This window comes from Vombatus ursinus, unplaced genomic scaffold, assembly GCF_900497805.2.
Source record: "Vombatus ursinus unplaced genomic scaffold, bare-nosed wombat genome assembly UNPS02014768.1, whole genome shotgun sequence".
Classification (NCBI taxonomy): domain Eukaryota; kingdom Metazoa; phylum Chordata; class Mammalia; order Diprotodontia; family Vombatidae; genus Vombatus; species Vombatus ursinus.
In genome coordinates this window covers 5,484,221-5,496,716 of record NW_020954546.1, presented here as the reverse complement: position 1 = coordinate 5,496,716, position 12,496 = coordinate 5,484,221, and the positions used below count along the sequence as shown (strand labels likewise).

Genomic DNA, 12,496 nt, shown 5'->3' with positions numbered 1-12,496 from the left:
CAGGAAGCCCAGCATGCATCAGCAGGAGTATGTGCATGTAATGACTTGTTTACAATATGATACTTACATGACACAGTATTGCATCATCAAAATTTCAGTGCGGGGAAAAAAAAACTAGATTTATAACAAATTATTAAATTTAAGATGTCATTTTTTTAATTTATATTTTTTGAAATGGTGCAAATTTAAAAAAACAAAACATTAAAGGGTTAAAGTAGATTTCCAGGAGAATGCTGAGTAATTTTTTTTTTTTAAAGAGGGCGGTAGGCCATATAAGTTTGGGTACCTCTGCCCTAGAAAGATCTCTTAGCATGAGCTCCAATTCCCCTTCTTATTTTTTCATGTCTCTAGGCATGGGAAAAGAGACATGAAAAAATAAGAAGGGGAATGGGACCTCAGGTTAAAATTCAGAGACTTTCCTAAGTCCACATAGGTGGGAAGTCAAATAATGGTTTGTTATCAAGGATAGATGATAGCAATCTTATGTGGTTTATGGTGGGTTTGGGGATCATGGCCATGGGAAAAAGGGGGAAGAATAGAATGAACTTGTCAAAGATACGGTCCCCTTGTTTCCAAGGTGCTTTTAACCTTCTCGTTTTCCATCCAGGCAAAATTCTAACTGACGACTTTGCAGACAAGGAGGGTCTAGAAATGGGGGATGAGTACTTTGCAAACCTGGACCATATTGAAAGTGTGGAGAACTTTAAGGAAGGATATGAAAGTGATGCCCCTTGCTCCTCTGACAGCAGTGGTGTGGACCTGAAGGACCAAGAAGATGGGAACAGTGGCACTGAGGACCCTGAAGAGTCTAATGATGACAGTTCAGATGATAACTTTTGCAAAGATGAGGACTTTAGTACCAGTTCAGTCTGGCGTAGTTATGCCACCCGGCGGCAGACAAGAGGCCAGAAGGAGAATGGATTGTCTGAGACGGCCTCCAAAGACTCCCGCCCCCCAGACTCTGGCGTCTCCAATCTTTCTGCCCCTCCACTTTCCATAGGGGGCTGTAAACCTCCTTCCTCTGAGGACACACCCAAGAACAAAGTGGCCACGTGGCTAAGCTGCAACAACGTCAGTGATGGCAGCTTTGCTGACTCAGATAGCCGCTCTTCCTTCAGGACCAGCGAGGGTGGAGATGGGAGGGCTGGGGGAGGCCGTGGAGATGGAGAGAAGCCCTCCATCTCAGGGGTAGGGGTCAAAGAAGAGGGGGATATCAAGCCACCCAAGAAAGAGGTGAGCAGTTCAGAATCCACGGGCTTTGGGGTTCTTTCCGCTGATCCTTTATACAGTCATCTTTCTGAATTACCATGGGGGTTGTACACGTTCTGGATGATTTTTAGCAAATGTTTAATATATCCATGCAGCCTTCCCCATTACCCAACTAGTTTGGCCTATGTTGCCATTTCCCACCATGAATGTGTCCGGGAAATGTGATTCATTTTAATATTATGAACAAAACATTAGCTAGAGAAATTATCTGATGAATTCCAAAATCTCTTGTGAATGGATTTTGTATTGTCTGCTATTTGGGGTCATCCGAGAATGAAGCATTGACTGTGTAGGTTCTTTTGTTCCCATTAAATAGCCTCCATGTTGGAAGTGGAAACTGAAGCTCAAGGCCAGCTGAGTCCACTCTCAGCCCCTAAGGTTCTGTTCCTCTGAGGGCTGCCAAAAGGCCCACTCTCCTTCCTGAAACCTTCTCTCCCAGAAGTGTTGCTGAGCCCACTGTGGCCATGACTAAGAAGCAGGGTCACTCCATCTGCCCTCTGCCTTTAGACAGCACAGCCCCACTCGGCACTGTTCCTTAGTCAGGAGGGCAGGGGGAAAGTGTGTAATTGTGGAATTTAAAAAGAAAAAAAAATGTTTAACTTTGCATTTGCTGTTGTACTTCCCAGGAGCCTGATGAACTGAACAAGATTTTGTTGTAAGTATCTTCTGTTACTAACTCCCTGTTTCCAAATCTATCCTCCACCACAGTCTGAAGATGATGGGAAACATCGAAACAGCTCTGACAAACACTCTTCCCATTCTGTTTTGCACACTAGGCCTAGTGAAAGTTCCAGGACTTTTGGTTACAACCCATCCCCCTTGAAGACTGAAGGTATCAAGTGCCCACCTAGCAAGACCAATATGCTTCAGGCCCGGAGGCTTGTGGGGCGTGCCCAAGCCAACCCTGATGTAAGTAATGCTGCTTAGCTTGTTTTCTCCATGATTCTGCTAGTCTTAGTCCTAAAGCCAGGGAAAGCATTTTTACCATCTCATGGTCTTCATAATTTTGTTAGTTGAGGGTAGAAATAGGGTTCCTTCTTTTTCCTCCATGGTTCTGGCTTCTTCACTCATCCCACACTGTGGTCTAACTTTTTTCCTGCTTTAGAATCAGCCCCTTGCATTTCTGTCCTTTACCTCCACCCCACACTCCATTTTCCACCTATTGATTCATTATGGAGAACTGAGGCAGAGAGCCCAGATTTCCCCATCCCCAGCCATTCCTGGAGAGGTACTACTCATGGTTCCTTAACCCTAATCCTTCTGCCAGGATGTTTTGACACTGTCCAGCAGCACAGAAAGCGAGGGGGAGAGTGGGACAAGCCGAAAGCCCATGGCTGGTCAGGCTCTAGCCACAGCAGCTGACAGTGATGACATCCAGACCATCTCATCTGGCTCTGATGGCGAGGATTTCGAAGACAAGAAGAACCTGTCTGGTACTTTGGGTGAATTTAAGGGGCATTTATTAAGGGACTTTAAGACCTGGAGTATAGTGGAAAGCCTAGAGCCCAGTACCCAGGTCCACCATCTCCTTCCCAGCTGTTAATGTCACATCCTCTTCCTTTCTTAGTTTGCTAACCCTCTCCTCCAGCAGCTGTTCTGTCAGGTTGGTGTAGCTTTACCTAAAAAAAAAATCCCATTTAAGGTTTTGCTAAGCATCCCAGACTCGTGTCTTTTTGGTGTAGTGAACAGTGTACCTGCAGGGAAGAGTAAAGTTGGGATAACAATAACTGACCTCTATGTAATCAGTTTGCACAGAGCTTTAAATGTATTCTCTCATTTGATCTCCATCCCAAACCTGTGAAGTCTGTGTCCACCCAAGGTCACATGGCCGCTGTCAGAGCTGAGATTTGAACCCAGCCCTTTATTGGTTCTAGGTTCAGGACTTCCCTGCTGGGCCAGACTGTGCTGTCTCCCAGCCTTTATCTCCTCATTTCTCCACAGGCCCAATCAAACGTCAGGTGGCTGTGAAATCCACACGTGGTTTTGCTTTAAAATCAACACACGGCATTGCTATCAAGTCAACCAATATGGCATCTGCAGACAAGGGTGAGAGCGCACCTGTCCGCAAGAACACGCGCCAGTTCTATGATGGCGAGGAGTCTTGCTACATCATTGATGCCAAGCTAGAAGGCAACCTGGGTCGCTATCTCAACGTGAGTTTCCCTTCCCCGCCATCCCAAAGGTCCCCAAGATCGGACGCCCTGAGGACCTGAAAACAAGCACATCCCAGCCCCCTTGTTCTTGGACCAAAAATCCCACCTCATTATTAGGCCTCATTATTTAACCTCAAGGGTCCGACTTGTCCCTTTCCTTGCCTCCAGAGAAGCATTTAGCCTAAAGCATCTCGGTAAGATATCTCCTCAGGGTTGGAGACCCACCAGTTCTTACCTCCCTCTTGACTTTTGGCGTTCCCTTACTTTTGTCCCAGTCCACCTGTATTCGACATTCCCACCCAAATTGTGACCATTTATTCTCAGTTCTGACTTCATCCTGTTTCCATGCCCACAGCACAGCTGCAGTCCTAACCTGTTTGTCCAGAATGTCTTTGTCGACACCCACGACCTTCGTTTCCCCTGGGTTGCTTTCTTTGCCAGCAAGTAAGAATCAGGGAGAAAAAGAAGAAAGGGGTCTGGGCTTGGCAGCGGGAACTAAGGTGGAAATTCCCCAACTGTGCACCGTGTTTTTTTTACCTCTGGACCGAAAGGGCTCCAGGACTGTTGGGCTTTCTGTGCTGTGTCCATTCTTTGTTTCCCATGCCTTTTTCCAGGAGGATACGGGCCGGAACGGAGCTGACCTGGGACTATAATTATGAGGTGGGCAGCGTGGAGGGGAAGGAGCTGCTGTGCTGCTGTGGGGCCATAGAGTGCCGAGGACGGCTTCTTTAAACCTCCCTGCCACGCTCAGGACACTCCGAGTCATCTCAAACTATGGCCCTATCCAGCAGACTTGACCCCTCCTCCCCTTCCTCAAATAGATAAAAATGGGTACCCTGCAGTTGGAGGGTCCCTTCCCGTGTGGTGCTATCAGGCAGGGCCCGTCCCCTCCACCCCCAGTCTACCTTCCCAGCATGACAGTTGAAGGAGATCACAGCTTGTGGACAGGGCCCTTCCATTCCTGTCCCTTCTATTGCATTCACATGAGTGTGGCAGACCTAATCTGTCCCTGAGATGGGGGTGGTTTTTCCCACCCCCACTCCCACTTTGTATTCTTCCTTGAACATCTTTTAACAAGGAGATAAATCTGTGTCTCTCTGGTTTGATTTTTCTTTCCCAGCTCCCTTCTCCAGACAAGGGAGTCTGATCCTATGATCTTAGTTTGTTCTTCTTGCCCATACACACTGTCCTGAGTATCTTGGATCATCAGTTAGTCCTTTCCTATGTCTGTGTGCCAGGTAAAGTTTAAGGGGGGGTGGGGGGAATGTGTGTGGAATTTTAAGGTTGGTTGTGAAGAAGACAAAGATAAACTGTTTCTTTTGTTCCCCACCAAATCCCCATGTTCTCACATGTCTCTTGCCATGTTTTATTTAATCTTTAATATATTTTAATTAAAAAAACACACACACACAAACAGTACAACATTTGGTCTGTGGGTTTGAAATGGTTTGATATGGTCCTCTCTACTGAAATGTTTGTCACCCTCCTCACCCTAGGCTGTTTGCAGTTCAGGCTTTCAGACTGAAAACCAAAACTCCAAAGTACAATAAATAAGTAAAACTAGTTGCTGCCTTACTTCAGTCAAGCTAGCCTGACAGAGGAGGAGGAGGAGAGTAAAAAAGGGGAAAAAAGGCCGAGGAGGGGAACAATCTTGATCCTGTACAGGAGGCTGGAAGGGCAGCTAGAAAGGCGTGACAGAAGGGAAAAAGATATCCTTGTGCTGAGGCCCTGGGTGGGGGACCTACCCTGGGCAGAGGCGGCAAGGACCATACTAACCCTCGGACACTCGATTTCTAGATGTCTCTGGTTAGAGGAAGGAAAGGATTAAGCAGCTCAGCTTTGGTCCCCAGCCACAGTAGGGAACCTGGAATAATTAGAAGGAAGAGGGTCTAGCTTTGGCAGAATGAGACCCAAAAAGGGAATAGTAAGGCACAGACTCTGTCTCTGGAGCCCCTGATCTGAAACTATGGTAAGGAATGTGAGTCGTTCCCCTCACTCTGAACCCAAGCCTACGGGGAGGGGAGGGGAAGGTTTGTCCCAGAAATGAATGACAGGACAGGCAGCTTAGGGAGGGGGGAGGAAACCTCCCCCTGTAACAGAGGCTATGACCAATCCCCCTCACACAAGATGGACAGGAGTTTGGTTTAAAGGCAACTGGGTGACCAGGAAGAAGGGCAGTTGGAAGGAGGGGTGAAGGGAAAGGGAGAAAACTTACCCTTTCCTACCCCCAGATTTTGGTGACCTCTGACCCCCCCCAAAGGGATATCTTCCCCTTGTGGTAGGAAGGGGTGGTTTCTTGGCTTTATGAAATAAGGCTGAGGGGCAGTAGGGAGCCAGGCTCAGTCATTTTTTCTGTGGTTATTGTTAAGAATAGGATGGCCGTTGGCTAGATGATGGCTCTTCATTCCCCCACCAGTGAAAGCCTCCTCGCCCTCAGAACTCTCCGTCTCTTCCCGATCACTGCGTTCATCTTCTACCAGCTAAGAAAAAGGAAAGGAGGCCAGAGGTCAGAAGCTGCCTAGAAACTCCTTCCCTCTCCCCCTTAGGGTGCTAATTTTTAAGCTGGGGAGCACATCTGATGTGAAGGTGAGCTAAGCTCTGGTACTCGGGGATAGGAAGGTCTTAATTCCTTTTGCTATGAATTGTGGATCACAAAGAAAATGTACTGGGGTAGGGAGGAACCAAGTCCCAGCAAAAGAGATACAAAGTGGAAGGAATCCTCACCTTTCCAGTTACAAACTTGTGGGCCATTCGGAGAATGAGGTAGGCCCAGAAGATGTGCAGGACTTGCAGCACGCCCATCATGGAGTTGAAGAAGTAATAACCAAAAAAGGCAGGATACAGCTGCAGAGGGTACACCACTGTGCAGTGCAGGATCCTGAGCGACAGAGAGGCAAACACTGGGGAGATGGGGGCGGGATGGAGGCTGGGGAAGATGAGGTCACAGTCTTGGGGCTCGGGGGACAGCAGGAGAGCAAGAAGCGGGTGGGGAGAGGGGCTTGAGAGAACAAGAAAATCAGAGAGAGCCCCATCTCCTAAGCAGGCAGCACCCCCGAGCTCCCACTCACCAGAAGGGTAAGATGACAAGTCGAGTGATGATGAAGACAATGGCGAAGACGATGAAGATATTGTTGCACGTGTTTTTCCATCCAGCGTAGTTAAACATCTTGGCTGACTGCACAAACACCCCCAGCCCCCTGTAACCATCATCAAGGGCCCCATCTCCCCCTCCAACATACATATATCTACATATGTATGTATGTACATAATTAGGACATTGGTATTGACCCCTTACCCCAACTCAATGTCCCTAAAGGAGGCAAAAGGGGCAGAGGAGGTTTAAGATGCAGGGAGAAGTTATGTGGCCTGGGGTCTTGGGTTAACGGAGCTCAGGGGAATCCTGACCTCTAGCAGGTAGTCAGAGGAGTCATGGAGAGCCATGATGAGTGTCCCTGCCCGGATGTAGTTGGCAAACCAGGAGAAGCTGATGAGGATAATGGTGGCCACATGGTGGATCACCTGCTCTTTGAAATCCTAGGGAGGAGATTAGAGGTCATGGGATGAGGACTTTTCTTTGTTTCCCAATCCTCACACTTCCTTCTTTTCCTTTTTCCAAAGATCTTCCAAACCTTCCCCCTCAGAGTAATAAGGTCCTTGCCAACCCCCTAAAGCAGGGATTCCTAAAATAGGGCCAATGAACCTCCAAGGCGGGGATCTGTAGATTTTGGGGTTCCATGAATTATGTGGGGAAAAAACTACATCTCTATATCAATAGAATTGGTTTCCTTTGTATTTCTATCTCATTTTATTAATTTAAAAACATTTGGAGAAGGGGTTCATAGATTTCAACAGACTGCCAAAGGGGTCCATGACACTGAAAAGGTTAACCCTAAAATAAAAGGAAAAGTCTAAGATAATCTCACACCCTTATTTCCTTTCAGACTCAGCTCAACCGTACATAACGTCTAGCAGTAAACGGGAGTACCTAGTACCTAGAGAATTCCCCAAACCATCCCTCTGCCAGCCACTTGGCCCACCTTTCGTTTAACATCAGAAGCAATACTGAAGAGTAGGGACCAGTAGAAGGAGAGTTCGATCATGTAATACCAGTACTGGGAAGGGATGATAGACTAGGAGAGAGGAAGGAAAACTGAGCCCCACCAAAACATGGATATTCCCCCGAAGTCCCACTCCACCCACCCACCCCATTTCACATCACACTAACTGCTTCTAGACTAATACGATTTACCCCAACAAGCAGCCTTCCCAAGCCTTCAAATTTCTCTTAGCTCAGTTCCTCCCCAGAATGTTACAGATTCCCTTCATCTCAAGTGTCTGTCCCAATCCCACCCCACCACAAATCTCTCTTTGCCTCTAACTCCAGATGAGGATCTATAGCCCCCACCCACTTCTCATACCTGAATAGGATAACCTTTCCATACTTCCTTCATGTCATAGAACCAAGGTTTCTGAGAAAAGAGTGGCAAATCAGGGGAGTTGAAATGCTGAAGATGGGACCAAGTCTTAGGACTCCATCTCCACTATGCCAAACCTCCCAACTCCTCCCTCCTACCCTCACTCACATCCACAATGACAGCCATGCCAGCAATGAAAGCAATAAGATAAAAGGTGAATCTCCAACTGGAAGAAGAAACAAAGGTGACTCAGTGGGACAGGAATAGGGAGCACAGATCCAGAGCCTGGACTCCCTACCTACACTCATGTCTCTTTACCTCCATTATCAAGACATAGAGAACATCACACCACTCCATTTCATCCTTCCCCACACTCGGCTTCTCCCTATCCCTTTCAACTCCCGCTCCCCCACCCTTGGCTCTCTCATCACCTGGCCTCCCGGAATTTCTTGAGCAGACTTGGCCGGTCCTGATTTCGGCGTCTACGGAACCATCGCTCTACCTGACGACTTGAGAATCCACTTTGCCGAGACAAGAGCTCCACTTCTGCCTGAAAGGGTTGGGGAGAGACGGAAAACTTAGCAGTGCCTACTCGAATAGACAATCCAATTGAATGCTGACCTCCCTCAGAACCTTCAACAATCTCTCTGGCACTAACTCCCTAATTACATTCCCCAATCCCAAACCCCAACCCTCTTTTGCATTCCTTTTTCTGCATCAACCCCTTTAGCAGTCAAGGCACCAGACTCCAGCCATGACCTTGTTCCCAAAATTGACCCCTGTATTCTCTAGTATTGACATACCCAAGGATCATCATTTTAGAGCTGGAAAGAATGGAAAAGGTCCATGTCACAGTCCAACTCTCTCATTTTATGAAATAGGTCAAAGGGGGTTAAATGCTTGACCAAAAGTCACTCAAGAAGCAAAGAGCAGAGCCAGTAAGTGAGCCAAGGTCTTTCAGCTGCAATGCCAGGACTCTCCATTTTCCTGCTGCCTCATCAATTTCTGCCCTCTAGCGCTCACCTCAGATGCATCCTTCCTCTTGTTGCCCCGCTAACATTTGGCCTCTAGTGCATGAGGTGCACTTGAGGAGATGAGGAATGGGGGCTTACCTGTTTGGGGTGTTTGCCACTGGTACAATAGAAATTCTCCAAAGTTGGGTTGGGGGATGCGCGAAGCCGAGTTTTCTCCTTCACATTTAGGAGGGCAGCCAACGGTGTTGCCACATAACTGGGAAAGGCATCTGGTTAAGGAGAGGGCCTGTCCCTTTCAAGGACCCCTTATGACATCTGAAGTTAGGGGAGTGGGGAAGAACTGGGAGCTTAGAGCCTTCTCTATGGCCTCAGTTTCCCCAGCTCAGTGCTGGAGAGAGGTTCCCTGGCACCCCCTCTGGCCTCCTTTGTTTCCCACAGCTCTGGACAAAGCAGCTTGTGTCCACCAGTGGCCTGGGGGAGGGGAGGAAACAAATGGCTATTGAAAGAATGGCCTGGGGGAGCTAAACCCTCAGGCAGACAATGCTGCCTTCATGGGGAGGGCAAAGTGGGGACACAGTAGGCCAGAAACAGAGGAACCAGAACACCAAGGCCTAACCACCAATGATCACTAGGCTGAGAGACCATCAAAGAGGGCAGGTGGGAAAGACCAGGAAGGGCAGAAGGGCAATATGCTCACATCTCAAAGAAGTATCTGACAATGAGGAAGAGCAGGGCAAGGGGTAGGGTGATATAAAGGTCAGAAGCTTTAGCGTAGATGCGCCCATCACGGTCCTCCAGGTCAGCCCAGGTCAGGTTCACAGGTAGCCACAATCTCTCCCACCAGAAGTAATCATATAAAGTCTGCAGCATCCTAGGGAACCCAAGAGGGCAGGAAAGAAGGAGTCAGGAAATGGAGCTGCCAGGGATGGGGGGCAGGAATGTTAGTGATTTTAGCACTCTAAGGGAACCAGGACAAGGCTTATTGAATGAATGTTTGGGTTGGAAGGGCAGAGATCACTCCTCACTTCCCCATAACGTAAGTGAAAAATTCAATAGTCTTATTGCTCTTGGCTTCCATAAATATGAACTTTAGGGTCTGGACTTCCCTTTTGGACCCCAGGATGGAGGGACACAAGCTCTGGTTTGCTTCAATCTACCTACAGCTGCTAAACTGACTAAAAGACAGAAGAACCTTCCCTCTGCCCCTCCCTCCATCTTGCCCACTCCTAAACCAACCCTAAACCAAGGAGGTCTCTCTGAGGGTAAGCAAAAGAGGCTTCCAGAACTAGGAAATTTTCTCCTCTTCCCTATAATCCACTAATGGAATGAACAACAAAGAACTAGAAAAAGGGACGAGAGAAAGGACTGACTAATTAAACAGAAGAGGAGACAACAGGTGAGGAAACTGTAGCTAAGAGCTGACCCATCAGACTCTGGGCTACAGGCCAAACTCTCCACTTGTAGTCACTGGACACATAACCCCAGACCACCCAGATCCTCACTCCCCCAGGGAGAGGGGTTCAAGCAGTCTAACAGAATGATTCAGTTCTTCAAGGCCCCAGTTTCGGGTTGGGGAGGGGAGGGAGTAGAGCAGTGGCAGGTCCCAAAGTTTAGTAGGATTAAGAACTATATCATGTTAGAACTTGTCCAGAAAGAATATCAAGCTGGGGGCAGGGAGCACCTACTGCCACAGCTTCTGGAACCTTAGGGCAAGGCTGCTATATTGATATAGGCAACTAGTACCCTCACTACCACCGCCTGCTAGGAGGATGAAAGGGAAAATGGGGCTGTCATGACTGCTTGGAGAAAAGAAGGGACAGGGTGATCTGGAGACATAGAAGGAAATGTTCTCCATTGGGAAGGAAAAGGGTGGCGTTAGGGTAAAACCTGACAATTTCACAAAGCATAGAACCCAAAGCTTAAGAAAGTGAGTCAACAACAAGATCAAATTACAATAGTAACCATGGTACAGAGATGACTAGGCCACTGTTTTCCAGGCTCTCCATCCCTGTCTCCATTCCATGCTCCAGAGGGTCACTGAGAAAGAAATGTACCCCCCCAGAGCTCCCAGAAAACGTCTGGCAAAAGAAAGGGGTTCCACGATGCTGACTTTGGGAAGATTGTTCTTCACTGTAATCTAGAAACCAAATGGTGTGATGGCAGAAGACTAAGTCCTCAAATCATGATATAGCTTGGCCTATACCCTCTTCTTCCTCCTCCTCTCCTTTCTCCCATCCCCTTCCTGGAACTTGCGAAATACCAACTCTGCCAGTCATGGGCAAATACTCCCAGCACAAGGACTTTACCCTCTTGTATTCACCACTTCCCCTCCTTGAGCACTGCCCTCAGAAGGAATCAGAGGTCAGTCACTGAAACTAAAGAAGCTTAGGGCCCTTCCTCTTCCCGCCCCCCAACTCATTTCTCTACTTATAATAAGACCTTTTCATCCTGAGGGCACTCTTCCCCAACCCCACCCCCAACTCTGAGGGATCAAATATTGATTTGAGTTGGAAGTGAAATGAAACCTTTTTAAATGAGAACAATAAAATTATTTACAACAAAATCTCCCCCTCAATCCTATCTTTCCCTTCTCCCTAAACAAAAGCAATGTGGGAGGTAATGGGTAAAACTGAAAGGAAGAAGGGACAGGCTAAGATGCCTAATAATAATACCACCATAGGGACCCGAGTCCTACCTGGACATGTCCATACCCTCAACTACTCTCCTCTTTTCTTTTCCTTTTGTCTGCTCACCCAAAATGGCGTTAGAGAGACTTATCTGCCTGCCAAATGGGCTTTATACTGGGACAAAGTTGCTCCCTCTCATGCAATATAAAGTCTATCATGTAACAGAACTAGACTCTGGTTACCCCTTCACACAGTAGAAGAAAAGATGGGCAGGGGAAAATTTCACTTGCTTTAACCCTGTTGGAGAGTTGTGAGAGTTAAGTGCTTAGAGATCCTGGCAAGGGTCCTGAAGGTTGTGGGAGGAAGTCATCTCCTTGCCTTTTCCTCTTTCTGACTCCAGGAGCCCAGATACATCTTGTTCCTGGATGGGGTTAGGGTTAGGTGGGAGGGTTTAAGGGAGTGGGATGTCAGCAAGGAATGAGTAAGCGGAACCAGCTCAACTCTAAGACCTCCCCCTCCCCCACCTCTCTTCCAGAATCAAGGTAAAGCGTATGTTGTGTAATGATCAGAATAATGAAGAATAATGGCATTCTCTTGCCCATGTTTCAGGCCCTCTCTAACCACAGCCCTCCCAACCTGCTTTTTCCCACTATCCTCTCCCTCCATTAGCAGCAGCTGCCTTACTCCCTCAGCTTGCCTGGCAGAACAGGGATCGGCACAGTAGACAGATGCCCCAGGTAAATGGAACAGATCTGCGTAGCTCTGCTCTCAAGTTTGGGTTACAGGAAAACTGTCTTGCTTCTGCCCCATTCTCCAGTGGGCTTCTAAGGACCCAAGAATCCAGCGGAAAAAGAGCAGAAGTAAGAAAACTCTCACAGGGAGAACAACATTTGCTCCCTGCACCACTAGTCTGGTCCCCTGCTCTTCAGACTGTGTCCGGGACTCTTTTACACACCTACCCTCACCTTACTCTACACGAACCTTTCTACTCCCAGGGATCACCCCCTGAACACAAAGATACACACACACACACACACACACACACACACACACACACA

General features: G+C 47.8%; 2 protein-coding genes across 7 annotated transcripts in view; one reads left to right on the top strand and one right to left on the bottom strand.

The window, feature by feature from the left end:
* LOC114042751 (histone-lysine N-methyltransferase SETDB1) overlaps positions 1–4,846 on the top strand; it is a 27,093-nt gene extending 22,247 nt beyond the window's left edge. For all 5 annotated transcript variants that reach the window (XM_027861448.1, XM_027861451.1, XM_027861450.1 and 2 more), the window contains exons 16-22: positions 608–1,233; positions 1,896–1,924; positions 2,046–2,178; positions 2,537–2,702; positions 3,211–3,422; positions 3,778–3,866; positions 4,037–4,846. In XM_027861448.1, the coding sequence (XP_027717249.1) occupies positions 608–1,233; positions 1,896–1,924; positions 2,046–2,178; positions 2,537–2,702; positions 3,211–3,422; positions 3,778–3,866; positions 4,037–4,154 (1,373 nt within the window). In that variant the 3' untranslated portion in view covers positions 4,155–4,846. The remainder of the gene's footprint in view (positions 1–607; positions 1,234–1,895; positions 1,925–2,045; positions 2,179–2,536; positions 2,703–3,210; positions 3,423–3,777; positions 3,867–4,036) is intronic.
* The window catches only part of LOC114042753 (ceramide synthase 2), a 10,063-nt gene continuing 2,345 nt past the window's right edge, over positions 4,779–12,496 (bottom strand). For both annotated transcript variants that reach the window (XM_027861452.1, XM_027861453.1), the window contains exons 2-11: positions 9,509–9,682; positions 8,950–9,067; positions 8,269–8,387; positions 8,006–8,063; positions 7,841–7,891; positions 7,460–7,552; positions 6,828–6,956; positions 6,491–6,597; positions 6,147–6,300; positions 4,779–5,902 (exon numbers count right to left, since the gene is read on the bottom strand). In XM_027861452.1, the coding sequence (XP_027717253.1) occupies positions 5,762–5,902; positions 6,147–6,300; positions 6,491–6,597; positions 6,828–6,956; positions 7,460–7,552; positions 7,841–7,891; positions 8,006–8,063; positions 8,269–8,387; positions 8,950–9,067; positions 9,509–9,681 (1,143 nt within the window). In that variant the 5' untranslated portion in view covers position 9,682 and the 3' untranslated portion in view covers positions 4,779–5,761. The remainder of the gene's footprint in view (positions 5,903–6,146; positions 6,301–6,490; positions 6,598–6,827; positions 6,957–7,459; positions 7,553–7,840; positions 7,892–8,005; positions 8,064–8,268; positions 8,388–8,949; positions 9,068–9,508; positions 9,683–12,496) is intronic.